Here is a 27,235-nt window from a genome sequence, read left to right as displayed (position 1 = left end):
CCCCCTCCCCGCGCGCGCCGGCGAGCAGCAGCAGCTCCGCCGCGCACCCCCTGCGCCGGCGAGCAGCACTTACATGCGGGGCAGGTCTATCATAAACGTGTTTAAAATGGATGAATCTGTTGATTTACACACATGGTAGTTTTTAGTCATAGATTAGTAAAAAAGTGGTAGTTTTCGGGACAAAATCGTAAAGTGGTAGTTTTTCGTCACGGTTCCGTGAATTGTGGTAGTTTTTGGTTAAATACTCCCCCTCACAGCATGCTGCCATTGTTCCTCGTTCCCCCCTTTTCAACTTTGTTCTCCTGGATTTTATTTTTGTACATGTTCTGTTCTAACCTCAAAATCAAACATTATTTAGATTGGTCAGATTGTTTAAGGCTTTAAGTTCAGTGCTAAAGTTGTATAAACAAAATTGAAGGGGTAACAAGTTATTTTCTAGTTTAGATGCATGTTTACTTTCAAGATTGTTGCAGCTTGTATATATGAGAATGCAAATGTTTACAAGTTTAAACACATCAGAAACTGTGTAAAGGTGTTAGTATTAAAAGAACATGTAATTTGGAAACGTGGTTTTCATCTACCTTTTTACTTGATTTTAGATCTTACTGAGTCCTAAGTGTTGCAAGTATGTACAGCCGCCTCTAATAAAGGCATGAGGTGTATTGATAAGCGAAAATTACGTATTGTATACAATATCGATACAATGCGCAACATATATGTTGTAAAAAATATCCTAACATGACACTAGAAGGATAAGAGCATATTCCAATCCTAACATATGGATCTCTTATACTGTAGGAGCTGGGGAATAATATCATTGACTGTTGCTTACTACTGGCAACTATACACACTCTCCATTCTAGTCAAGCTTCATGAAGCAGTCCCAGGCAGGAGGTACAACAGATATGTGGAGCTTGCACAAGCTGCATTTGGTGAGACAAAGACATGCCCTTCGCTATTTTGCAAATTCATGGCAATTAACTCTTGATTCCAACCTGGATATATGTGCCAATGTTTGCTGTCAATAATGTGCCATGTTTGGAGTCGTTGTCAATGTTGACGATCTGTTTCATGTAGCTTAACGGAAGAATCTTTTTAACATTATTAGCTAGGTGTAGTGTTCAAGCATGGGTAGTGCCAGCTTAATGTACAATCACTCTCATATTTGATCCACATCTGGAACAGTAGAAATGACTGCTTGACGGTTATAGCATATCACTCTCATGCTACAGTGGCGTAAAATGTGGAACTTTCTGCTACCACAATCACTCCATGATCCGTCTAATCAAACCATTGCAACACACACTTTGAGTAATTAACCAATTATTGCCTGTTGTTATAAGAGTTAGTATATGCAATGTTGCCTAGATTGTCTGCTGAGCTGCTGCTACATGGATTACTGGAAATTCATTTTGTTGGACTGTAAAATTAGCTGAGTTGCTGATTTCTATCTGTTCATTCAGGAGAAAAACTGGGAGTGTGGCTAGCTCTTTTCCCAACTATTTATCTTTCGGCGGGCACTGCAACTGCATTGATCCTTGTTGGAGGGGAGACTATGAAGCTCTTTTACCAAATAGTGTGCGGCCCCCTTTGTACACCGAGCCCTATTTCGACGGTCGAGTGGTACTTGGTATTCACATCCTTGGCAGTCATTCTTTCCCAGCTCCCGAATCTCAACTCGATTGCTGGGCTTTCGCTTATCGGTGGCGCCACAGCGATAATGTACTGCACCATGTCGTGGGTTCTCTCTGTGAGCCAGCAACGGCCGGCGGCAGTCTCTTATGAACAAGTGAGATCCACTTCTTTTGGCTCATCACTGTTTTCTACCTTGAATGCTCTTGGGATAATAGCCTTCGCATTCAGGGGACACAATCTTTCATTAGAAATACAGGTTAGTACTACTCAGCGACCAGTCCTGTTAGACTTTCAGTACTATGTAGTTCTATTTGGTGGCTTCATTTGTTTTATTTAAATTAATTTCACAACTACCAGGCGACGATGCCGTCGACTTTCAAACACCCTGCACATGTGCCTATGTGGCGCGGGGCAAAAGCGGCATATCTTCTGATTGCAATGTGCATCTTCCCTGTTGCCATTGGAGGTTACTGGGCCTACGGAAACATGGCAAGTACTTCAATCATTCACTCCTCACTCACCATCCCGTTGTGCTGCATCTTTTTCTTTTCTTTTTTTGCTAACAATCCTTGGAACTTTTCTGTTGTTCTTTCCCATGCTGGCAGATGCCACCTGGAGGGATCCTGACCGCCCTCTACATCTTCCACGGCCACGACATCTCTCGTGGGCTCCTTGCGGCGACGTTCCTCCTCGTCGTGTTCAACTGCCTTAGCAGCTTCCAGATATACTCCATGCCGGTGTTCGACAGCTTTGAGGCCTTCTACACAGGTCGCACCAACCGGCCCTGCTCAGTCTGGGTCCGGTCTGGGTTCAGGATCTTCTACGGGTTCATCTCGCTCTTCATCGGCATCGCTCTGCCGTTCCTGTCTAGCCTCGCCGGCCTTCTGGGCGGCCTAACGCTGCCGGTGACGTTTGCCTACCCATGCTTCATGTGGATCTGTATCAAGAAGCCTGAGAGGTTCAGCTACAGCTGGTACGTGAACTGGGGCCTCGCGCTGCTCAGCACCGCCTTCAGCTTGGCCTCCTCTGTGGGTGGTGTCTGGAGCATCATTAACACCGGGATGAAGCTCAAGTTCTTCAAGCCCAACTAGCATGCCTACTGTTTTCAGCTTGCAAATTTATGATATATAGGTATATGCTTCTTATTTACATGCCTTGGCAAGACCAGTGGCATTAAGTGATGTTGATCTTATATTAGTAGAGTTTGTCTTGGTAAAATGTAAGTATCCCCTGTTGGATGAGAAAAACATGAGCCGATCAAAGCCTCCTAGTGGCGACCTGATGAAGGTCAAATGTAACTCGAACAATTTATATAACGACTATCTCTGTGGTAATAGCGTATGTACTTTTCTTTTCTCAGTTTCGAACTTGTATGGTGGACCCAAAAATATATGATTCAGTCCCTCTTTGATTTGTAGGATTTGAAAAACACAGGTTTGCATGTCATTCGCACTTATATCCTCCGTTGCACCACAAAAAATAAATCAAGACGTCGTGGTGGATTGAAATTTTGCTTTCAAATGTGGTGCAAAGGATTCCTTAAGAAAAATCATATTGGACTCACTCAAATTAAACATATCCTAGGCATCCAAACTATCAATGACAATCGTTTTAACTAAAGAAGCACTCAGTGTATAGTTTTAAAATTCTTAATGAAAATTGGACATCAATTCTTTTGAACAACATTAAACAAAATGCAAATGCGACCGAGCTTTTATTTATACAAGGTGAACGTTGTAGACATCACAAAATTATAGTTAGCGTGTTACTCCCTCCGTCCTTTAAAGAGTGTACTTCCAACTTTCTTGGAAAGTCAAACTTTTTTATATTTGACCGTGTTTATATAATAATACATCAACATTTATGCCATCAAATTAGTAGCATTAGATTCGTGATAAAATATACTTTCATCATATACCTATTTGATTTCACAAACATTAATATATTTTTGCACAAACTCGGTCAAACTTTGAGATAGTTTGACCCCCCAACAAAATTGGAAGTACACTCTTTAAAGGACGGAGGGAGTAGATTTTATGGGCCTCGGCCAATACAATCCTTGACTTCAGTCCTTGACGGTTAATACACCATTGATCTCACGATCTGCTATGGGTAGTGGATGACAGTAGGGAGAGGGGTGTAAATCAAGAGATTATTGCGCAGTAATATAATCTAAAAAGCTAGTTAGACAAGCGCATCATCTTCTCTATGGCGCATCATCCACATTATCTCTACTCCTAATGGAGCAGTTGGTAGTCTCGCTTTCAGGTTTTTTTTCGTCCCACCACTTTCGTCCGGTTTTTTTTCGTAGGTTAACCGTCGCATATTTTTTCGATGTTGGTTTCTTATTCACCGGTTTATTTACCCCTCAGCTCTTTCCTTGCAAATCAGCACTTTCCAAACGTGCACGCAATCACGGATCTAAATTTACTAACTTATCCAAATCAACCGATACCTTCCATTATTGCAAATTTCTTTAGGAAACAAATAATAGATTTTAAGGAAACAAATAAAAGATTTTAAAGACGCATCATACTTTACTAACAATCACTAAAAATCAAATCTAAATTAATTAACCTTACCTTAAATCACTCAATACTTTAATTAGAAAACATTTTCTTTCCTAACTGCACCCCGCTTAGTGCGCACATAACAATCCGAAGTAATTAGAGTCACATGATTGAATCCATTTATTTAGAGCGACATGATTGCGTTTCGGGATGGAGGCCATGATTTCGTCGAGGTCGTTGCTGCCTCCTACACTCAGGGTGTGTCGCCGAGATCGAGGCGAGCATGAGGAGCTGTGGCCACCGCCATGGTCACCCCATCGCAGGGGATGGAGCACGCCGTCGGCCTACAGCTTGTGGAGATCACTGTTGCTCTTCAGGTCGCGTGGTGACCGGATCTTGCCGATGTGTCCCTCCCCGACGACCTCCTCTTCGCCCGGTTGGCTGGCATGGATCTCGCCACTACTGCCCTCAACTTCTCTGCCTCGAGCTCGACGGTCAGCCACCATGGATCCCCCAGCTGGAGGGTCACGTGAACCAGCCGTCCTCCCATGCTGCAGCGGCAAGAATGTGACATGGCTCTCCGTACACGAAGAGTGGAGTTCGGTCAAGTACTTATATACTTGGCCTCTACTGCTGATCCATGTACATGGAGAAGAACAGGCAACCGCTCATTCATGCTTCGTTCCACTCCTTTGCGCTACATTACTGGAGGTGACATTTTTCTATCTCTCTATGTTGTAACAAGCCTGCTGTCTGCATAGTTAATGGATTTTTTATTTAAATTTATCGCTGCTTAGTGCTTTGTTGCAATTGTTCACCCAAGATTCTTATATATAATCTGAGCGTATGTAGGCATACTTAGCTTTGCTATTCCATTTTTTTCTGGCGCATAGAAATAAGAGTATTGTCCAGGTTAGGTATTCAATTGAGTATGATATTTGGATTGCTATCAGAATGTCTTTTCTATGCATGTGATTTCTCATATCTGATTATAATATTTGTGAAGTCGTGCATTGCACGTGCACTTGGAAGCGGGCCCGTGGCCCGCGTTGGACGGCGCCGACGCCGATCCGAACCCCCTCGTCCGCGTATTCTTGGAGTTGTGGCTGGTCGATTTACATGATCCATATTGTTATGCACTAGCGTGTATGTGTGAAATAGATGGATTATGGTCCCATACCCAATAAGATGGATATGTGTGTGTGTTAGAGCGAGAGGGAGACGGGGATAGAGAGTGAGGAAGAGGGAGGGAGAGTGTGGTTCTGTGTGTGTGAAGATTTGATGGTAAAAAAAATCATCAATGTCGTAATATTGAACTCTTAAAGTTAATGTGGCCCCGTTGCAACGCACTGGCGTTTTTCTAGTTACATATAAAGCCTCAAGAAGTGCTAGGCAGGACGAAGGTAACCACGTCGCCTCTGATCGCCATGAATAGTACTCACGCCACCCCTTGTAAATTCCGTGCCCCGCCCGGGGCATTTTAGTCTTTTCATGTGCAGGGTATAAATCAGAAACGCTGCCGTGGAGAAACCCTCGCCGCCGCCTCCCGTCCCACTCGCCTCCCCCTCAGCCGCCTCCTCTCTCCCCGCTCGTCCCCTCCTCTCCCCCACGCCGCCCCTCCTCTTCCCGCTCGTCTCCTCCTCTCCTCTTCCCTCGACGTCGTCCCTGCTTCCCTCTCTGACCCGGGCCAGAGCCTCGCCGGCCGCTCCCCCCAGCCGGTGTCCCTCTCCAGATGCATCCTCCACGAGATCCGGGTACGGAGAGAGTCATGGTGGCAGGGGCAGATGCGTGAGGAGGAGAAGGCCGTGGTCATGGTGGCGCGACGGAGGTCGTGGCTCGCCCCCGCCGCTTCTCTCGCGCCCCCCTTTTCCCTGCCCCCTCCCCGGCGTCCTTGCCTCTGCCATGGCCTCCACCCTCCCTCTCCATCGACCTTCCTGAGCTCTCCATCTTCGGGGGTCGCCACCATCCGATGCCGCACGCCATGATTCCAGATCGGCTGCAGGTTGAGAAGGAGCGGTTGCTGCAGTGAGGGCAGCAGGGTCCCCACCCCGGTGGCTGCGTGCAGAGGGGGAGTGGTCAAGGACGGTTGCCAGTTCATGGAGGAGAGATGCAACACAGCCGTGAGCTCTTTCTTCCTCCTTTCCTCATCTTCCCATGGTGAACTGAGCTCATACTTCCTTTTTTTTCTTCTAATTGTGCACATAGTGTTTGGGTTGCAGTTGATTCCTACACTCAGTTTCAGTGGTGGCATGGTGTCCATCTCCAGGCCGGTTGCAACCTTCTGCCCCCATCATTCCCTGTATTTTTTTTTCATAATTTACACACTAAGTTGTAGATTGGTCGGATCTATTGGCATTAGGCAGCACAAGAATAACAATATTTGTCTGCTTTTTCATGTGCAGGTTCAGCAGCGGCAATGCTCAAGATAGAGTTAGGCCGGTCTGAATAAACAGAGATGAGCAGCAGCAGGGTTGGGTGCCCCATTTGTACGCATTGCATTGGTTAATTTTGTTGTGCTCATGTTTCCGTTTCATGCCTCAAGCTCAAGACGCGCGAGGTGATGGTTTGGTTGGGATGGTGCTGCTGCTCCGCAGTACGAGCTTCTGCACTGTGTTTTGCTCTCTCAACTTGCCTCCCCTTGAATGAATGGACGCAGAATAATGTGTTGACAAGCTACATGAGGTTGGGCTTTGCGATTGCACCCTGTTTGTGTGCTGGCAGGAAGGAAGAACTAAGAAAAAGTGTGTTGTTTCGCTGGATTCTTCTTCCTTTGATTTCACCAAACTTTGTGGCAGTGGTTGGCTTCTCGACTCCGACACTCTGTATGGACTAGCCCGGTCTTTGCCCAGAAGTTCTAGAAGGTATCCTTCCACCAAATGAGCCGCATCTGAATAATGCACGTGGCCTGAATATTTACAACTTTGTTATCTTGATTCTTAGGTACAATGCTGAAAATTCAGTAGAACATGGTGCTCCTATAAATACTGATAATCCGGAACCTGGCAACCATTGGCTTTTGAAGTTTGGCAGTTTGTTAAAGAGCAAATTGATCCAAGTGAATTGATCCAAGTAAAGAGCAAAACTGAAGTACCAATGTACCTCTTATAAATTTGGTCACTATTGTGCTCTCTGACAGGAATGCAAGTTTTGTGATAAAGGTCAGTTGTTCTGTATATTTTGGTTTCATGCAGTATGAAGTATGAACCGCATGCATTCAACTATGATTTGTTAATATTGAATTGCATGTTCCTCTCTTCTGCGTAGTGTATATGTTGTTCGAGGCCATATCAAAGATGAAAATGATTCAGACGGCAATGTGTTCACTGTTTCATCTAATGTATATGTGGAGTTCAGTCTGTTTCTTGACCCCCTAGCTGTGAAAGTGTTGTGTCTTTAAAATATTCATTGTGTATTTAAAAAAACTTAATAACATATATCATATATTTGTCATTTAAGAAAACGTTTATTTTTCAGAAAAATTGTCACTGATTCCAAAGTCACTACCAATTTCTTTAGCGTTTCCCTCCTAGGATTCAGCCATAAGCAGACAAAGAAATCAGCAGTTTTCTCATGACTAACTGTAAGGAGACTGAGCGCTGTACCTGGGTTATCAAACTAGCTAACAAACTATGCTCTGTACCTGGAACAGACTATACTGTACACAGTACCAAGCTATTAACAAACTATACTGTTCACTTATTTTGGTATATATAAAAAAGCTCAGTGCTAATTTTTTATGAACTTGTGCTAACAAACTATACACAGTACCAGGGTTTGTTCATTTGTTTCCACTTGTCAAGGGTTAGGTACTGGCTGCCTTCCATTTTTTTGTTGGTTGACCTCACGCTTCGTATATAGACTGTGTAAATTTATCTTTTGAATAGTTTAGCTTTAATATAGTCGATATTCTCATCAAATTGATCGATGTCAGATTGGAGCTAATTTCTTTATAGATCAACCATTGTTGGTGAAGAATTTTGTTTCTGTAGCTCGAGCATGTTGGTGCTCAGATTTTGTTTTTTTCATGATGATTTTTAGATCCGATCACTTAATTTGTTCACATACTACTTGATGTTGCAGGGTCCACAGCCAAAGCACCACTCGAGTTTCATATGCAGTACAAAGACGAGGCTAGAAATTGATCTTAAGTCTGAAGGAACGTCACTTTTGTGAGTTTTGTTTCTCTACTCCCTCGTATGCAGTACAAAGACGAGGCTAGAAATTGACCTCAAGTCTGAAGGAACGGCACTTTTGTGAGGTTTCTTTCTCTCCCTCATGTGACCATGGTGGTATATCTGCCATCGGCACCTTGGCTTTATTTTTATAGGTTTACTTAGTAGGTCATACATTAAATGTTCTACTCCCTCATATATTTTCTTCAGTTAGTTTCGTGCAGCATTTTTGGTGTTCGTCTTCGTGCCATATGTTTATACTGAATATTTTTCTTGCTTATGCTGTTTAGGAAAGAAGAACAAGGATTAGCAAGCAGCTAAGGAGGCTGCAACACCTCGTGCCCAACATGGACAAGGTAACTAAATCAGTTGAATTGATGCACACTGTCAATTCTGTCACCACATAGAGACGAGATTTTCACCATGAATTGCAGAAGATTTTCACCATGACGACTACATGCCTACATATTTAGCGATATAAACTAACTACTAAAGTACTAAAACTGACGATCTAATCAAAAGTGGGAAGTGTTGCCCACGGAAATTCAGAACCTTTGTAGTTGTTGATGACTCAGACCTTAGTTACTTCAGATTTCAGAATCGCATTTGTTCAGCTATTCTCTAGGAGAAGTCGTGCAATACAGACATATTAATAAGTTTCTTCTTGAATATGCAGCAAACAAACACTTCAGACATGCTGCGTATTGCTGTAGACTACATCAAAGTGGGTGCTGCAGGACCAAATTGAGGTATGCTCAACATAGACACATCGGTTATATAGCACACGCTTCCAGGAGGGCCTTGTTAAAACATATCATTTTCCATTGCATATATCATGTTTCGATAATTTTGAGACAAGCACAAACTGACTAATTACAAATAGGATATTTTTTACCAAATAGAAAATGATAAGATGTAGCGTTCATTATGTAAAAGTGGATTTATGCGCTTATTATCCACGGTTTGGTTTATGCTTGTTAGGTATGCAATGTGCTTGTGTTTCATAATTGTCCACTGCACCATTGAATAATAGCTAAGGTAATAAGGAATTTTACTTTGATCAAGGGTCCGGTAGATATGTCGTATATGTGATCTCGGAATTTTGAAAGGTGTTTGTTGACAAACATGCAAGATTTATTATTTTTGTTTCCAACCTGCATTTTTTTGGCCACAATGGCTTGACCAGAGATATGAGGAATATATCACTTATTTCTCATGGTAGTTTGCATATTTTTGTGAATCGTATGCCTTTCTAAGAAGTATGATTTGCATAGGTATCTCCGTACAGTTGGATTAGAAATTGAAACTATCCTCAACATAGATCATGCCACATAACTTGTCACGGTTTTGAAAAATGGGCGTCAACTTTTTGTCAGGTTGTTGATCTGGAGATGACTGGCTCAACTGAGACTGTACCACTTCACCGCCTTGACGAATCGAAGGATTACTTAGTAATTTTTCTGGTGACACCAATCAGGCCAGATTGTAAGCCCTTCCCTGCAGTTTGTTTGATCAGGTTACCCCATTGTTCAAAGTGGATATGCATGGTGCTTGTGGATTCATGCTATTTGGACCGAATTTGGCTTTTTGACCTGGTTAGGCATTTTCTTATTCATGCTATTTGGACCTAATTTGCAGAACGTTAAAGTCACCAGCTAGGATTTTGACCTGGTTATCTGGTTTTGGCTTATAGCACAACATGGCGGTAGTGTAGAAAAGATCTAAACAGATTCTGAATTAACCCAACTAGACATGGAAACCAAGAACGACCTATCGGCTGGGTCCAGTTCCTCATCTTTGTCTCCGAGCAAAATGATCATCTGGTGACGAACACCTCCTCCTTCTCTTCTCTATATGTGCTCCTCCCTAAAGGAGATCCGGATTCTGTTTCTATTAGCAACAGATATGTTGATTTGCTGCTACCTGAAACATTTGTCAGTGACACAATAATGTTGAATCTTTCTTTGCTATCTGCACAATCATCTTTTATTTTATAGCCTTAATTGTTAAATGGTGATGTCCAATTACACTTTTTTTGCTGCCACAATTGCTATTGTAATATTTGTAGATTTGATTACCTGCTTTGTTATATGCAGATGCATATGCAACTCTGTATTTATGTTTTCTTAAGTTGTATATGCATGGCCTATAAATGATATAGTTGTATATATATGGTTGTATATACAGTACAAGGAGCACTTTGAATCATGGTTGTATATACAATACAGGGAGCAACTTTAATCATGATGCATATGGCCTCATTTTAATTGAATTATGAAGAGGTTTTGCTCTGTTTTGTGTATTGTAATATGGGGTTTAGCTATGTGGTATACAATTAATGGGAATTGCTTTTTTCCTTTAATATTGAAAGCTAGAGAACTGGAGGTAGAGTAATAAAAGCTGCTTCCTTGCAGAGTTTTTTGTGCAGAGTCGTGGATGCATAATATTATCCTCATTATGTTCTCTTTGCATGTTCTATTGTAGGAAGCGGATGCTATCAAGATCATGCCAAAGGCAGAGCATGCCAAAGGCGATGCTCATTCCCGTTCTTAGTGAGATGGGTTTATTCGATGCAAAGTATGAGCATTGCAGACTCTGGCGAGCTGTTGAAGGTCGATGAGGAGGACGCCGCCACCACCGTCATCAGGCTGGTCCACATCCACGCGCTGCTCGGCGTCGCCAGGTCACCGGCACAACTCCTCACGCCCAGGTCGTTCAACATTTTCTTTCGCTTTTGGTGTGTCGCATTTAGAGTCTTTCTTTCCCATTTTACCGTGTTTGCATGGTAAGATGTTTGGTTGGATTTGAAGGTTCATAGCCTTGGGTCCAAAGCTTCAAGCTCTTATAGAAATTAGAACTGAGGGCCTTTTAAAATGAGTCCTGCATAATAGTGTTGTTCAGTGGGATGCAGATTGTTTGGTAGTCTGATCGGCTATCCTTGGTGCTGATTTATGTATTGATTTCATCATCATATGACTACAATAAAGAAGTTATGTGTATAAATATTATGATCTGCTGATACTTTGCATCAGTGATTTCAATTCTATTGGCCCTCCTTAAGATTGCTTGGGAATGTGAGGCTTAAAAGTTTCAACCATGTGCAATGTGCTTCTCGTGTGTGGATTTGTGTCTGACTAATTAACGGTTCTGTTAATACTGATATGTCCTTGAACATTATATGGGTATTGCATCGCTTGTACTTATAGTATGTGAACATTTTTCTCATATGTTTCAATATATGCCCGAATAATATTAACGTACACCCTTTCAATACATGGCTTACTTTTGGCCTTTGCGTCATTGGCGCAATTGGTCATCTAGTACATATAAAGGAGAATCTTCTCATGTACACGTGTCTACTTAGTTCTCTTGAGGATAGTATACTACTTGACACACCTTTAGGTTTGAGCCAAACATCGCACATGGCACAGAGAAGGTCAAGCACAAGCGAATGACTACAGCATCCAAGAGGGAAGCATGAAAGTGGAGAAGGAACCGTGAAGACGAGGGTGCAGGACATGGAGCCGGGACCGGCAACCCCAAAGGTCCAAGTTCCACAAAGTCTGCTTCTGGAATGTCCGATCTAAGTACCAGGAAGAGCTCGGAACCTCTAGACACCGGAGTATCTTGTGTTGCAATATATGTGTTAATTTGTGTTTGTTTTCCTTGTGATTCGTCTTGTTTTGTCTTTGTGATCTTCCTCAAATTTAGATACACATCGTGAAGATCGTCCACCCTTGCAGCTTGCTCCATAACAAAATCTATCAAGCTTCTTTAAGAGCATCTCTAACCGATCTCTAAAAATTTGCAGGAGTATATATGGCCTCCTATCCTTTAGAAGAGTATATTTGTCTTTCTAAAAAAGTGTGGTCTCTAATAAACCCCTAAACTTAACTAATAAAAAAATTGAACACAAATTTGGTGCAAATTTGATCAAACTAGTCCATCATACTTGATTCGAACTCAATTCAACCACTAGCATAAACTATTTTAGATAACAATTAACCAAATCTAAACTAAAGATTACATAAAAATTAAACAAACTACCCATCATCACTATCAGTGATCTTGGCAATCATCCTATCCCATTCCTCGTCGCTCATGGGGCAAGTGCCCTCGCCCGCTCCACCGCCACCGCTTCGCTGTCTCCGTCGCCATCAGACCTGAAGTCGTCGATGTCGCTGGAGCAAAGGTTGATGACCGTCGTCGCCCCGACCTATAGAGCTTGTACTGCCAACACTCTTTTTCGACGCGGCACTCATGGGCAGAGATACATGCGGACTTTGGAGTAAGGTCGGGCGATGGGGAAGAGATGTGAGATTTTTACTCCAACGGTGGGCAGCCGAGTGTATTTAAGGGTCGGGGCAGGCCCAGAGTAAAAATTATCCTCCTCTAACAATTTTAGGAGATCGGTTAAGTGTTGTTTGAAGGAGTAAAACCAAAATTTTACTTCTCTAACGCTTTTTAGGGGTTCAGTAAGAGATGCTCTAAGCTGGGATGTTTATGTTTGCTGGTCCAAGTGTATTGCCGCCATTTATGTGAATCTCTCTCAGCCCAATACTATGGATAATCAAATTAAAGATATCCATAGCACGGGAATGTTGAAGCTTGTTGCTTTTCTCCCCACAATGTGTAAGAGCAACACCAACGCGGTGACCCAAACGGGCGCGTGTTTTGTCCGCTTTTCGTCCATTTGGGTCGGCCAGGCGGACGTGCGCGTCCGCATTTTCATATGGGCCGGCTTGACCGCCCAACGGAAGGCGGACCCAAATATGCTGACGTAGAAAAAAACAGGTCATAGAAATAAACATAATTAAACATTAAAGTGGTCAGTTAACCGCCGGCCAAAGTCCACTTAAACCTAATTAAACATTAATTAAAAACATAAAAAAAGTCTGCGCCCGCACGCTGCCCTAGACGTCGTCCGCCTTGCCTTTGCCCTTGACGTCGCCATCGCCGCCTATGAGGTCAATGAAGACGGGAGCAGGGCCAGCCCACCCGAACGCCGCTTCGTACGCTGCGAGGGCAACCTCCTCCGGCGTCTGCTGGGGCGCCGGCATTGCGGCTCGCCTGGCGCGCTCCTCCTCACCCTCCTCTTCCTCAACCCGCAGCGCCTCCGCGTCGCGATGCAGCAGCTGCTCCCGGAGCATCTGTCGCTCGCCGTTGGCCTCCTCCTGGGCGAGCCAATGCGCCTTCCAGCGCTCAAGGTGGGCCGCCTCCTCCTTCGGCGTCGCGGCGTCGTGGACCGGAGGCGCGCTCACCCACTCGCGGTACTCGGCGGTCCACGTGTAGGCCTCCTCCGACAATGCAAGGGCTTGCTCCAGCCCATCCCAATGTGCGTCCTCCTCGAGCCGACTAGCCTCCAGAGCGTGCTGCAGGGCCTCCTCGTGGACGGCTTGGTACTCCGCCTCCTCCTCCTCTTCCTCCGGCTCTACCCGCATGGGCGGCGGTGGAAACTGCGGGTTGGCGTCGAAGTCCCGCCGCCGTTGCTCCTCATGTTCGAGGGCAAACCAGGCCTCCCAGTTGAGAGAGTCGGCGACATACTCGGGCATCCACCGCTGCGCCGGGGTGAACTGCACCCGACGCCTGCTCACCTCCTTGTCGTGCGCCCGCTATGTCCGCGGAACCGCCGGCACCGGGATCCATTGCGGATCGAGGTGCCAGTGGTGCGGCAGTGTCACGTCGGGGTAAGACGGCGGCTGCCTGTACTCCCAGTGCCATCGCGCTTGGTGCACCGGGATGTGCAGACACGGCGACCTGGCCGTTGACGCGCCGGTGGCGGAGGAGGAGGGGGAGGAGGAGCACGGGAGGATGAGGCGTCGGGGGTCAGCTTGCCCTTGCCGCTGCCGGAGTTGCTGCCGAAGAGGCCCATTGCTAGGGTTTGCGGTGTCGCCAGCGAGGAAGCAAGAAGGGGGTGGCAGGGCCAATGTGGACGGAAGTGGATGAGGCCGCCCCCCACCGCACACGTGGGTTAAAAAAAGACGCTTCCACTGGCTGACTAGTGGGCCCGGTGTCGGTGGTCGTGACGACGGGCGGTAGTTGGGTGGCCGCCAAGTGAGACCATGGCAGACAGCGAGGAGACGCGCGGCGCGTCCGCTTCGCGTCCGGGCCAATGCATTTCAGGCGCAATTTTGGGCCGGAAATGGGTCAGCGCGGACGCGAAGCGGACAGCTTTTGGGAACGGGTCGGCGCGTTGGGCCAGTATTTCCGTCCGTGCTGACCCAAATAAACATGGGCGGGCGAAATGGACAGCCCCGTCGGAGTTGCCCTAAGGATGTTAAAATAGCAGGCAGATAGCTCCATCGGGAGCTCATCTTTGAATTCCTCATGTGCGGCCCCATAGACAAACAATAGGCCCCACTTAGTTTTTCTTTCCCAACATCCCATAGAAGTAGTTGCATGATAGTACTCACTCTGTTCCTAAATATAAGTTTTTGTACACATTCCATTATGAACTACATGCGGATGTATACAGATACATTTTAGAGTGTAGATTCACTCATTTTGCTCCGTATATAGTCCATAATGAAATCTCTACAAAGACTTATATTTAGGAACGGAGGGAGTATATGCCATGCTCACTGGACATAATCTCCAACCTCTCTTTTTCACATCACAAAATCCCTCCAGCTTTTCCCACAGAAGGAATCACTTCCCACAAAATAACTCATAAAGATCCAATTTCTAAAGAAACCAGCAGAAGATTTCTTTTTCATAGTTTCCTGGAGCACAAGGAAATCAAGGGAATGACCTAAACAAGAGAGGCAGGAAGCCGGTCCCCCACCCGATAAATCGCGAGTGGACATGCAGCCACGCGAGGCTGATATCACACCCGTCCATTGCGTCGTGATGCATGCGTATTCATATCACTTGTCAGGTATATGCATTCCTCAGGATGAATTATTTCTAATATATGATGTATTCCCACAATCAATGAGTGACCGTGGCCCACTAGGCAGACTAGAGCAGCTCACTTATTTGTAGCAGGTGGTTAACGCCAACAAGGACCGCCGGTGTTCATTTTCAGCTGGGTGGCTTGATGGGTGTGCAGGGGCCATTTAAGTTATCTTGGTGTCCAATTAAACCGCTATTGGTTCCATTGAGATATTTATTTTCATGTCTATGGCACGGTAGAGGTGATTAGAGCTCGCGTAGTTAGCGACCGCGCGGAAATAAACATTCCATAATGATGGTGCATACATGCAACCGTTGTAGATACATTATCGGTTGACCATTTTCTGCCTGCGTCCTAGATGAGCAAGCAGTGCGTACTACGTAGTAGATACATACTACTACAATGCATGGCGCAGGGGAAAACATATGGGATAGCAATGCGATGGATTATTGGTACACCGACTGAGGCTCCCTTTGCAGAGGGGTTCAGCCTCTGTGTCTAGACAAATAGTAAGGCAATGGCCAGCAGATTGGCGAGGCACATGATGGATATGTTCTTAAGCTAAGCTTGATTCTGTTCGAGAAGTGAGAGGTGGCGATGGACCTAGGCGTGCGAAGCCGAAGTATTGTATAAACAGACAACAATAACGGTCGAGCTAAGAAAACAAAAATCAAACATGATCATAATCATATGAGACCACATGTGCATTTAGTGAACTATTAAGACGTGGTACCCCAACCCAACTGTTCACTAAGTGAACTTTGCTTCTCCCGCCTACTAATAGTGTAGTTTATGTGATTTTTTTTCATTAGTTCACCACTCAATCTCTTCAGATGTGTGAATGCACTAAACAATATATCCATCAACGGATCAATGCCTCATTCGTAGCAACTAGACTTCAACAATTGAGAGCAGTTGAATACACTGCACATCACTTGCATTTACTATTCATCAAAACATCGCATTATGAGGGTGCATGCATTCACTCCAACTGCCAGACGAGCCATAAAAGACAACGCCATTTAAATAGATGCCTATCCCACCCACCCACATACTTCGCGTATCATAAACGTGTATTCATCAAATTAACCCACTGTATCATTTTAGTATTTCTTAATTCACTATATTAAGTGCTAATCTCATAGCATAGACGGACAGCCCAGATTTCATCCTCGCGTGGAACCATGTCCCAAAAATCCGCGTCGGTCCCCCACCCCCCTTCTTTCAATTCTATCTATGAGGGTTTCCCACCCTGGTAGACAGAGGATGGGCAGAACTAGCAGCATTATTAGGGTTGGAGTACTGGTCACGGGCCTAGACACAACCACATTAACTTTCCTAGTTCTTTTCTTCTTGGACATAACAACTGTAAAAAGAATCCTCATTAATAGAGGCAATAAACCTCTGGTCTATCTCAATGGGGGTGCCCACCCCTTTCTGATTAGTTATGTATAAACTATAAAGTACTATTAACATTAGCATCAGCAACAACAGGAATATCAATATCATTATTCATCCTGGTTTTCTCAAGTTCCCTAATAATTTCCACACAAGTAAAATCATCATCAGGAATAATCACAACCAACTTAGCAGCTCTAAGCATCAATTGTTTATTGGATAAGGCATCAAAAGAATTGGTAGGGCTAATAGGAGTACCATCCAGGTTCCTCTTCCTTGTCAATGCAGCAGCTCTAGTTCCCACGTTCTCCATGTTATTCTGCACACATCTCTTCAGGGAATAAAGGTAGAGTGGGAATCACCACTTCTCAGAAGAACTGCTAGGAGATTGGAGCATACATGCCGCATCAGATTGCAGTCCACTATCATCATTATCCTCCACCTCAAGCCTTCAACTACCTGGGGACAGTTGGTGACCACATCCACAAAAGATCCACTTCTCTAACAGCAATATTGCTGGGGACAGTTAGTGACCACAGCCAGGTCTTATGTATAGTACGTATCATTCTTTGTGAATTGTTTTCTTCTGAAACAAAATCTAGTAGGCACCGATCGAAGTGTTAAAGAAACCTATTATATGTATATGCTTATGCCACCTTTGGTTTCTGTAATAACAGAATCATGCACATGATTGGTTTATTCAAGATTCCTCGTTTCTCTAAAAAATAAATAAAGAACAGGTTCAGGTCCAAACAAAGAATCCCATGAAATTTAAAACAAAATGTATACTAAACCGTTGTAACAACATGGAGGATCCTGCATGTGAAGTAATGTGGTTCAGGAGATCACACATGATAGGAGACGTCTGACCAATTAAGCTTTATATATGCATCCTGGTCTGAAGTAACGAATGTAGTTTCTAGAATCAATTCTATCAGCAACTGTATATACAACTGCAACAATTGGTGTATATACAGCTGTAACAACTGGGTACAGGAGGCCACACATGTGAATCGGCGTTATTCATCTCCAGGTGTCAGTTCAACGCTCTAAGTTGCCTCAAGACCAGAATAACGCACCTCCTCACCATCAACAGGTCATGAATAAGAACAGAAACTAGCCCCCGTCAGGTTGAACAGAAGTTGAGCAGCGATGAGAATTCACATAAGAAACTCCCCCATGACTGGTAGACATAGTCATCATGGAGCGCTGTTGGGGTGCAGTCTGAAACACCAGATACTCAAGGAGGATTTGGAAGCAATTATCCTCCACAGCATCGAGTTTGCATGATGTGAAATGTTTGTTTTCCAAAAGAACAGCATTTGCACACAAGCATAAGAATCCTTTTGGAAATCAGCAGCCCTGCAAGAAAACAATGAGATAAATGAGAATTTTTTAATAAAGTCTTCATCTTCAATGAGAAGTTGAGACAAATTAGTGCAGCTACAATTGAACATTGCTGTGTTGCATCTTTTATTACCACTCCAAGGTCGCTTCTTAATATGCCAAGGCACAGATAACTTTGCGCAACACACATAATATTAAGCTACAGACTGCACTTCTCGGGATACTTCTGCCAATCCAAATTCAATACAGAAAGCATCGCCGTCTCCACGGCCAAATTTGTGTGTGAGCAGCTTTAAGACTCTAAAAGTACATAGAACTATAGGAATCTTGCACCTGATGTTACATGCTTACTGACTACTAGAAATTTCTGACCACCCTTTGTTTCAAACTAAATTCCCTAATCCTCTTTACTTCAATTTCCATATACAACCCAAAATAAAATGAAACTAGTCCTAGAAGTACATGAAATTCACTTTTTGTTAGCTTGCGTCTTTCCTCTCCAGTATTCGTAAATTAACAGCAGCTATAAATTTTTGCATGAAGTTCATCCCTTTAAGTAGAGAATTCACCGAAACATGCAAAGAGCTAGAAGAAACATACTCACTTCTTCTGCAAAGATTTTCAGACGGAAATGTGCAAATCCATATCATTCCTGAAATGCAATACTCCCTCCGTCCCAAAATTCTTGTCTTAGATTTGTCTAGATACGGATGTATCAAGTCACGTTTTAGTACTAGATACATCCATATCTAGACAAATGTAAGACAAGAATTTTGGGACGGAGGGAGTACAAAGCAATGGGCGCCGAGAAGTTCCAAGTGATTCATCTGCAAATAAGATTTAACAGTTATGCCTGGCTCGATAAGAAAAAGAGCAGGACAAATGAAATATCATCAAAACAGATTGCAAGGAGCGGTTATGGACAGTGATGTTGGTCTACTGCACCTTAGCAAAGATGAGCCTGTTGCGAGCCTTCATTGCAGGAGGAGGGCATCATTCATGTACCAAATAGCACGTAGATACCAAATCACAACTCACACATTGACAACTCAGGCATGCATTGCAGGCTCTCTGGTACGATTAGAACCACAATCCAACTGAACATTTCTGATGTGACATTTGTTCATCAACTGTCCTGCCTCACTGAATCGACCCATTTTAGTAAGTGCAGAAACAATTGGCCAGTATGAGTGATGATGATCGGTCACAGTACAGCCACTAGACTCAGTTGCAGCTAGAATTTCTTTGGCATCATCAACTCTTCTTTCATAACACAGAGCTTTAATCAGGATGTTGCATGTGTAACCGTCTGGAACAACACCTAATCTCAGCATGGCATTAAAAATACTACGAGCTTTATCTACTTTCTTCATTCTGCAAAAACTCAAAATGGGAGCATTGAAGGAATATGCATCGGGAGTAATGCCATCTATTTTCATTTTATTAAGAAGATCAATGGCCTTGTTAACGTGCCCTACTGAACAAAGCGCGCGCATTAGTACATTGTAAGTATGAGCATTTGGTCTAACACCCCACTCTGCCATCTCACTGAAGCAATCAAACGCATCATCCATTTGATGGGCATGGCATAGCCCGTCAATGAGGGAGGTAAAAGTAATGATATCTGGCATGAAACCATGTTCCATAAGCATCTTAAGAACGGCCTTTGCATTATGTACATCCCCTAACTTTGAGTAACCACTTATCAGTATATTAAAGGTAACAAGGTTTGGAAGGAAACCTTTCTCTCGCATCTGTTTTATAATCTCCACTGCCCTATCCACTGCACCTTCCTTGACAAAGCAATCTATCACCATGTTATAAGATGCCACACTAGACAAGAGCCCATCCAAAACCATGCGCTCTAAATAGTGGTTTGCCTTTGAAGAACTTTTGCAGTCCAGTAAGGATTTGATGATCATAATATAGACATGAAATCCAGGATTCCCGCCTTTCTTTACGAAATCATCAACCAACTCACACAAATCACTCAACTCCAGGCACTTCACAGCACAAGAGACCACAATGCCAAACATTGCATTGTCAAGGAGAAGACCCCTAGTTTTCATCTTCTTCACGACCTCAACTAACTCTTTGGCCATCCCGTTCTTTGATAAGCAATACAGCATAGTATGCCACGCACTTGGGTGCAGTGGAGGCTGACGTCCTATCCACTCACTAAGCATCTCATACGCCTTGTGGCTCCCCAAGCACCGGAATGCACCATGAACCAAAGTCCTGTACGAGGCCTCATTCGGCGATACACCCTTATCCTTCATCGTATTGAACACATGAAGTGCGTCATCTGGCCTGCCAGCATTGCAGAACCCATCAACCAGCATCGTGTAAGTGAACACATTCGGCTTGATCCCGACGCCCTCCATCTGCCTCACCAGCCGGAGAGCCTCATCGACGATCCCACTACGACAGACCCCGTGAACGAGTGTGTTGTAGGTGAAGCAGTCCGGCTGGCACCCATCCGCAGGCATCTGCTGGAACCTGAGGTACGCCGTGTCGATGGTGCCGGCCCTCACAGACGCGGCGATCAGGGCGTTGTACACCGCTGTGCTGGGCCTCAGCCCGAGGCGCGGCATTTGCACGAACACCTCGTGCGCGTACTGCGCGAGGCCCAGCCTGCCCCAGCTGGCGATCATGGAGCAGAGCAGCTCCTCGGAGACCTCGCACCCGCAGCCCCTGACCTCCGCCACCAGCGCCGCGGACAGCACCAGCGGCCCGCGCCGCCACAGCGCGTCCTCCAGGGCCCGCCGCACCGAGGCGTCGCGCGCGAAGTGGGTCCCGAACCGCGACGCCCAGACGTAGAGGCGGACGCAGAGGCGGGGCTCGAGGGGCACGGCGGCGGGCAGCACGCGGACCACGAAGCGCGGGCCCAGGCGCGGCAGCGCGGCGGCGAGCTCCGAGTTGAGCCGCGCGAACCAGTCCTTCTCGGCCAGGATCGACGCCGCGCGGGCCGGGTCGGCGGGTTCGGGCGGACTCCGGCCGGAGACGGTGGAAAAGTTGGATATCGGCGGGTTACGGGCTGAGAGATTGCTGCGGCGGCGCAGGAGGAGATCGGGGCGCCTCCTGCCTGCCATCGCCATCCGCTTCGACCGGGAGGCGGAAGAAATTCAGACAAAATGTTTTGAGGAGTGGCGCGGTGTCTCTCCTGGAGTTAAATACACTCACAGTACCTATACTCTTCGTATAAACTCACTTTGGTCACTGTATTCTGTCAAACGCAAATTACGATCATTATGTTAACCTCTGCTGCGCACCATACGGTCACTCGCGTCGAAAACAGCCGTATCTGGCCAGCTGGCATACGCTGACCGCTTTGACCGGTGTGTTTTTTGCATTTAGGTCCCTCCACTCCCAGCTGCGTTCGTTCCCCACTCCCCTCCTCACGCACTCCAAATCCCTAGCCCGCCCAGCCGTCTCGGCCTCGCCGACGCCGCCGTCGAGCCTCTCTGCATCTTCGCCGGCACGCAGGATATCTCCTCCGCCGCCGCTTTCTGTCCCGTCCTCCCCCGCCGCTTTCTGTGTCGTCCTCCGCCGCAAGCTCCTCCACGAAGGCCATGTCCAGCGCGAGCTCGTCCGGCGCTGCTGCTGTTGTGCTTCCTCTGATCAAGTGCCCTGACTGCGGCGTGCTTGTGAAGCGATTCTTGTCGCAAACCCCGAAGCATACAAACATCTTCTTCAACAAATGCATGGACCATAATGTGAGTATTTCTGCCACTGCAAATCCATAGTGTTACTGTTTCCACTGCAAATCCATAATGTTCATGGTTTATTATTGTTTCCGGTGCAGCCAAAGAAAGGGGGCTGTGATTTCTGGCATTGGGAGCTCTCATATGTTCTGTATTTGGTGAAATATGGCCATCTGGGGGGGCATGGGCATCATGTTGGGCAGGGGCATGGCCAGCAGGAAGGAGATGAGCATCAGGGAGGAGATGAGCATCAGGGAGGGCTGGGACATGACCATCGTATGGTGCAAGATCAAGAAGGGGTAAAAGAGATGAGAAGGTCTGTAGTTGTAGTGGGAAATGAGATTGTGGTTGTGTTGAAGATGATAGTTGCTTTGCTGTTTGCACTTGTTGTGTTCTTTGGAGTTGCAGTCTTGAAGATGTGATCTTTGTGTATGAAGACATGTGTTGGGTAATATGTATGCAGGAAATTATGCAATTTATGAAGTGATCTTTGTGTTCTTTGTGATGAATAAATTTATGTTCGATGTGATCTTTGTGTTTCCTATGATATGTGTTTGATAAGATGGATATGAATATAAGTTTTATGCATGCAAAACATTTATGAATAATAATCTTCCGTCTCGCCTTCGAGCCTCGATGCATTCATCATCAACAATCTTCCGACTCGCCTTTGAGCCTCGATGCATTCATCATCAACAATCTTCCGTCTCGCCTTCGAGCCTCGATGCATTCATCATCAACAATCTTCTGACTCGCCTTCGAGCCTCGATGCATTCATCATCAACACAACATCACAACATGATCAACATTGACACATGAGCATGATCAACATTGACACATGAACATCACAACATGATCAACATGAACATAAGCATTGCAAAACATTATAACCAGAATATGACACATAAACAAGGATCAACATGGTCAATATGCTTCATGACATATCAATATCCAATTCAGAAGCATTACAAAGTTGAGATTCATACTGCATTTTGTAAGAGTAGAATGAAGCTCAACTACATGCTCCATCTGAGCATCAAAATGAAGATCATCAGTGCTTTGTTCAACAACAAAATGAAGACCATAGTTTTACTAATCACCATACTTAAGCAACTAAAGTACAGAATGAACATTCATCTCAGTTCATCAAACATGTTCACCCTCTTGGGCTTCTTGGTTGCTGCTTCTTTCTTTTTTGCTTGTGCAGAAGCAGCCCTCTTTGCTGCTGCTTGCTGCTTTTTTGCTTGTGCAGCTGCTAACTTCTCCTGAGCCTCCCTCTGCTTTGCTTGTTCATGTGCTTCTCTCCTTGCAATTGCAGCCTTCCTCCTTTCTTCTATCTCTGCTGCCATTTGTTGTGCTTTTCTTGCCTTCTCTTCATCTTTCTTTGCCATTGCTTCTGCTCTCTTCTTTGCCTTCTCTTCTTCTTTCCTTGCTAGTGCTTCTTCTCTTTTCTTTGTCTTCTCAGCTTCTTTCTTTGCCTTCTCTGCTTCTCTTCTGGCAAGCACAGCAGCAGCTTGCATCTCATACGACTGATACATTTGCTCCAGTGTTGCATCTCTTTGGGCTGCAAAAACTTTTTCCTTTGCAATTCTCATAGCTGCAGTTTTCATAGCAAGGTCCCCTGCAGCTGTAGAGGTGCTTGCTCTTCCTGTACCTAGTGCATCTCTAGCACTAGCAATAAAAGAGCTATCTGGCAATGGCCTAGGAGTAGAAGTAGATGTCTTTGGCAAAGGTCTCTGCAACATATATGTAGATGAATAAGCTTTAAAAGAATACAAACTGAACTTGATGCACTTTCTATCAAAGCATGGAGAAGACAAAAGAATAAGCTTTAAAAGAATAAGCTTGTCAAAGTGAACAGAACAGGAATGTACCTGCATCATCATTTCATTCAGCATATCATGATTGTAGACAGCAGAGAGAGGAACTTGGTCAGTGAAATCCTGTGTTATGACTGGCTCTTTCTGTGTCTGTTCTGTTGGTTGCCCCTCTTCAGCATTAGCTGCTGACTCTTGCTGCCCCTCAACCACATTAGTTGCTTGTTGTTCTTCCTCAACAATTGGTGATGTCCTTCTCCTTCTCCTAACTTGCTGCTTTGGGGGAGGAACATAAGGTGGTATTCCAGCTTTAAGATCAGAACATGAAGTCCTATTATGCCCAGGTAGTTTGCAGTGCCCACAGTGAATAACTACACCATGTCTTGTCATTCTAGTTCCACCTCTCCCATCTGCAACTTCCTCAGGAGCCCTCCTCCTATTATGGCATGGGTTTCCAACTTTTTTGACATAAAGAGGTGGTGCAATAGGACATCCATTCATTTTTGTCCACTCTCTTCTATCTCTGCAAGGCACAATAAAATGGGAGTATGTCCTGTGGTAAAATTCAATGGAATAGCACTTGTGAACTAGCTCAATTGGTGATATTCTCTCTCTCCTACAACATGCTATTGAGTGGGGACATGGAATTCCAGATAAGTTCCATCTTCTACAGCTGCAGCTGCTGCAATTTATCTCCACAATGTAAGTGTGTCCTTTGTCCTCTACAGAATATATGCCATCTCCAGCTAATTCAGCATAGCATGTGTTAGATAGTTCTGTGTTCTTGTCCAACCTTTTCTTAATCTTTGGGCAGATTGGAGAATTCCACTTAAGCATCTCTTCACTTTTTGTGACCATCATGCTGGTTAATTGTCCCTTAATCCTGTCAATCATAGAGAGGACTGGCAATTCTCTTGCTTCTAGAATGTACCTGCATGCATAAATATAGATAGTGAGCTCACTAATAAATAGGAGTTGTGCATCTGTTTGATATAGATAGTGAGCTCACTGATCACTTACTTATTAAACACCTCACAGTTGTTATTCAGTAGAATGTCACATTTCACAAAGTCTGGTTGAAATGCTCTCACCCAAGTGTTGGGATCTAGATCATATAGCCAATCATATGCCCTTGTGCTGAGAACCTTCATCTCCTGCATGCTCTCTTCCCAAGCAGTAACAGTTGTGCTTCTGGCACATTTCCACAACTGATTTTTTAACACATCACCTCTATGACCAGCTCTTGTGAAGTTCTGCCATAAGTGCCTCACACAAAACCTATGACTTGAGAGAGGAAACAAGGCTTCCATAGCATTGATTAGTCCCTGCAGGCAGATTTGAAGTAAACAATAACTGAAACTACATTGCATACTATTAATTGAAAGTGCATTGCATACTACTAACTGAAACTGCATTACATACTACTAACTGAAAGTGCATTGCATACTATTAACTGAAACTGCATTGCATACTACTAACTGAAACTGCATTGCATACTACTAACACAACACCTCTATAACTGAAAATCAATGAAACTGAATACAAACAGGATTTACCTTTTGTCTATCTGACATAATTGTCCAGGGCTCAGTGTTTATAATTGCAAGATCCTGCTTGACAGCTCTAAGAAACCAAGTCCAGGTGTGGGTGTCTTCCACTTCAACATAAGCAAATGCCAAGGGGAAAATACAATCATTAGGGTCCATGCCAATGGCACTTAGCAGTACACCACCATACCTGGTATTGATATGGCAGCCATCAAGACAAATGACAGGTCTACAACCCTCCAAAAATCCTCTTTTACATGCATCAAGGCTGAAATAACACCTTCTAAATCTCTCTTCATTGTCAAGTGAGATATAGAAAGTATTACCAGGATTACTTCTCCTAACTTCATTAGCATAGTCCCATAGCAGATTATACTGCTCTTCTTCATCTCCATGTATAACTTTCATTGCTAATCTCTTGGCTCTTTGCAATTTGCTTCTGGTGGGTGTCATGTTCCAATCTTTTTGGACAATCCTGCTGAAGTTCCTCATATTCATGTGATCATCAGCCCTGAAATGCTCAACATACTTCTCTGACAGAAATCTTGAAGTAAAAGCTTTCACTTTCCACTTCTTGCAGCAAGTGTGCTCATTTGTCATCCTCTTGATCATCATACACTTGGTCCTGCTGTCATGAGATGCCCATAAGTACCATGTACATCCTTCCTGACACCTGGCAGAAATTCTTTTCCTATCATTTATTGGTAATGAGATATCAACTTTGTTCTTGCAGCTGTATTCTCTAATTGCTTTCCTTAACATCTCTGGTGATTGGAAGAGTTGTCCAACTTTGAACACAGGGTTATGCATATCTTCTGGCCTGAATGACTTGAAGTTATGCTTCAACTCATCTTCATCTTAATCTGGCATCTGAAGATCTTCCTCATCAGAAGAAAGTTCAGTGTCAACAACTTTCTTTCCTTTGATATCTACTACCACTTCTTCAACTTGATCTTCCAAAAGATCTGCATCTCCATCAGATATAGCATAATCACTATCCAGAAAGCCTTCCTCATTGTCTGAATCACTAGCTTCTCTTGCAGCATGAGAGATACTCCCATCATCTACAGCTGACTGAGCATCTTCCTCTTGTTCCTCTTCCACAGCAGCTACCTCATCCTCTTCTTCAGCATATTCCTCCTCTTCCTCTTCAAAATCAGGTTCCACATCATCTTCCTCTGCATCTGCCATATACTGTTCCATTTCTTCCTCATTGAATTGCTGCTCATCAGCTTGCCCATCTTCCATGTTCCCAGCCTCCTCTGCATGATATTCACCTTGCACCTCTACCATATTATGCTCAGCCATCCTCTCTGCAAATTTCTCCTCTTTTACTTTCCTAGGACTGATCACAGGAGGTAAATCATTAACAGGAAAGACCACAACATCATCCCAATCAATGTTCCTGTAACTCTGATCATGGTCAAGATATAACTGAATTTCCTTATGTCCAAAAACCACACAAGCACTGATATTATCACAAGCATCTTGAGAGTACATTTTCCTCAAACCACCAGTGCTAATTTGTAACCCTGGCAAACACCAATACACATCTAATCTGCCTGCCATCTCATACCCTAAATCTTCAACAATTCTTTCCAATTCAGACATGTTCAATTTTGCAGACGGCACATAATCATACCAAGCTGTTTTCCCACTGCAGTAACTCCTGTAGCGACCTTGACCAACGAAAAAACCACCATGATTTATACCTAAACTGCACGGGTAATCATAGTTGTATTCCTCTGCAAAATCAAAAAACAGAGCAAAAACCCTCTTTTATTTCAGAGCAACAGAGCAAAATCGTTCATCTAACCCTAACAGAGCAAAATCGACAGATTCGACGCACTACAAATCGAGACTCCTACAAACAAATCGACAAAGAGTTGAGATATAACTCAAAGAACAAAAGACTCGAGATTGCTCACCGTATGCTGGCGTCCGCGCATGATCAGGTCGACGGAGGAAGGGCTTCTGCTCGCTGCTGCTTCCTCCAGCATCCAGCGAGTCGGCGGCGTCTTTCGCTCCGGCCGACGGACCACCTCCGCCGGTCATGGTAGCCGCCGCAACGGGAAACCCTAGTCGACCTCGATCGCCTCCGCTGTCTCTGCTCCCCCTTTTTTCTCTCCGCGATGGGGCATGAAGTGGAACGAAGCGACGCGGCCGATGCAGCTGGGAGTGGAGGGACCTAAATGCAAAATACAGACCGG

General features: G+C 44.6%; 2 protein-coding genes and 1 long non-coding RNA gene across 17 annotated transcripts in view; 2 read left to right on the top strand and 1 right to left on the bottom strand.

Annotated features, from left to right (window-relative positions):
• The window catches only part of LOC119307826 (lysine histidine transporter-like 8), a 4,397-nt gene extending 1,403 nt beyond the window's left edge, over positions 1-2,994 (top strand). Inside the window, exons 2-5 of the mRNA XM_037583916.1 lie at positions 799-932; positions 1,464-1,891; positions 1,993-2,124; positions 2,241-2,994. Coding sequence (XP_037439813.1) covers positions 799-932; positions 1,464-1,891; positions 1,993-2,124; positions 2,241-2,726 — 1,180 coding nt within the window. The 3' untranslated portion in view covers positions 2,727-2,994. The remainder of the gene's footprint in view (positions 1-798; positions 933-1,463; positions 1,892-1,992; positions 2,125-2,240) is intronic.
• Positions 2,995-5,699: 2,705 nt separating this feature from the next.
• Positions 5,700-11,390, top strand: LOC119307825. Of its 15 annotated transcripts, none has more exons than XR_005149594.1 (10): positions 5,700-6,265; positions 6,365-6,415; positions 6,548-7,006; positions 7,086-7,303; positions 8,226-8,403; positions 8,608-8,673; positions 8,994-9,066; positions 9,694-9,833; positions 9,956-10,140; positions 10,802-11,390. It is a non-coding gene; the product is annotated as an uncharacterized LOC119307825 (long non-coding RNA). The 15 variants fall into 15 exon arrangements; XR_005149592.1 differs by having other exon boundaries at positions 6,365-6,444; XR_005149593.1 differs by having other exon boundaries at positions 6,351-6,415.
• A 5,473-nt stretch (positions 11,391-16,863) lies between these two features.
• On the bottom strand, positions 16,864-21,078 carry LOC119307824 (putative pentatricopeptide repeat-containing protein At3g16890, mitochondrial). Its single transcript, XM_037583914.1, has 3 exons — positions 18,903-21,078; positions 18,562-18,784; positions 16,864-17,972 (listed from the first exon to the last, which is right to left on the bottom strand). Exon 1 carries the CDS (start codon positions 21,053-21,055, stop codon positions 19,007-19,009), a length of 2,049 nt encoding a protein of 682 aa, XP_037439811.1. The 5' UTR covers positions 21,056-21,078; the 3' UTR covers positions 16,864-17,972; positions 18,562-18,784; positions 18,903-19,006.
• Positions 21,079-27,235: the final 6,157 nt, after the last annotated feature.

The sequence above is a fragment of the Triticum dicoccoides genome, chromosome 5B, assembly GCF_002162155.2.
Source record: "Triticum dicoccoides isolate Atlit2015 ecotype Zavitan chromosome 5B, WEW_v2.0, whole genome shotgun sequence".
NCBI classification, from domain to species: domain Eukaryota; kingdom Viridiplantae; phylum Streptophyta; class Magnoliopsida; order Poales; family Poaceae; genus Triticum; species Triticum dicoccoides.
Note: the sequence above shows the minus strand (reverse complement) of the source record. Positions and strands in the feature narration are given on the sequence as shown.

Excerpts from the sequence above, each read along its gene's own strand:
- LOC119307824 (XM_037583914.1), bottom strand. The coding sequence starts at position 21,055 with ATGGCGATGGCAGGCAGGAGGCGCCCCGATCTCCTCCTGCGCCGCCGC.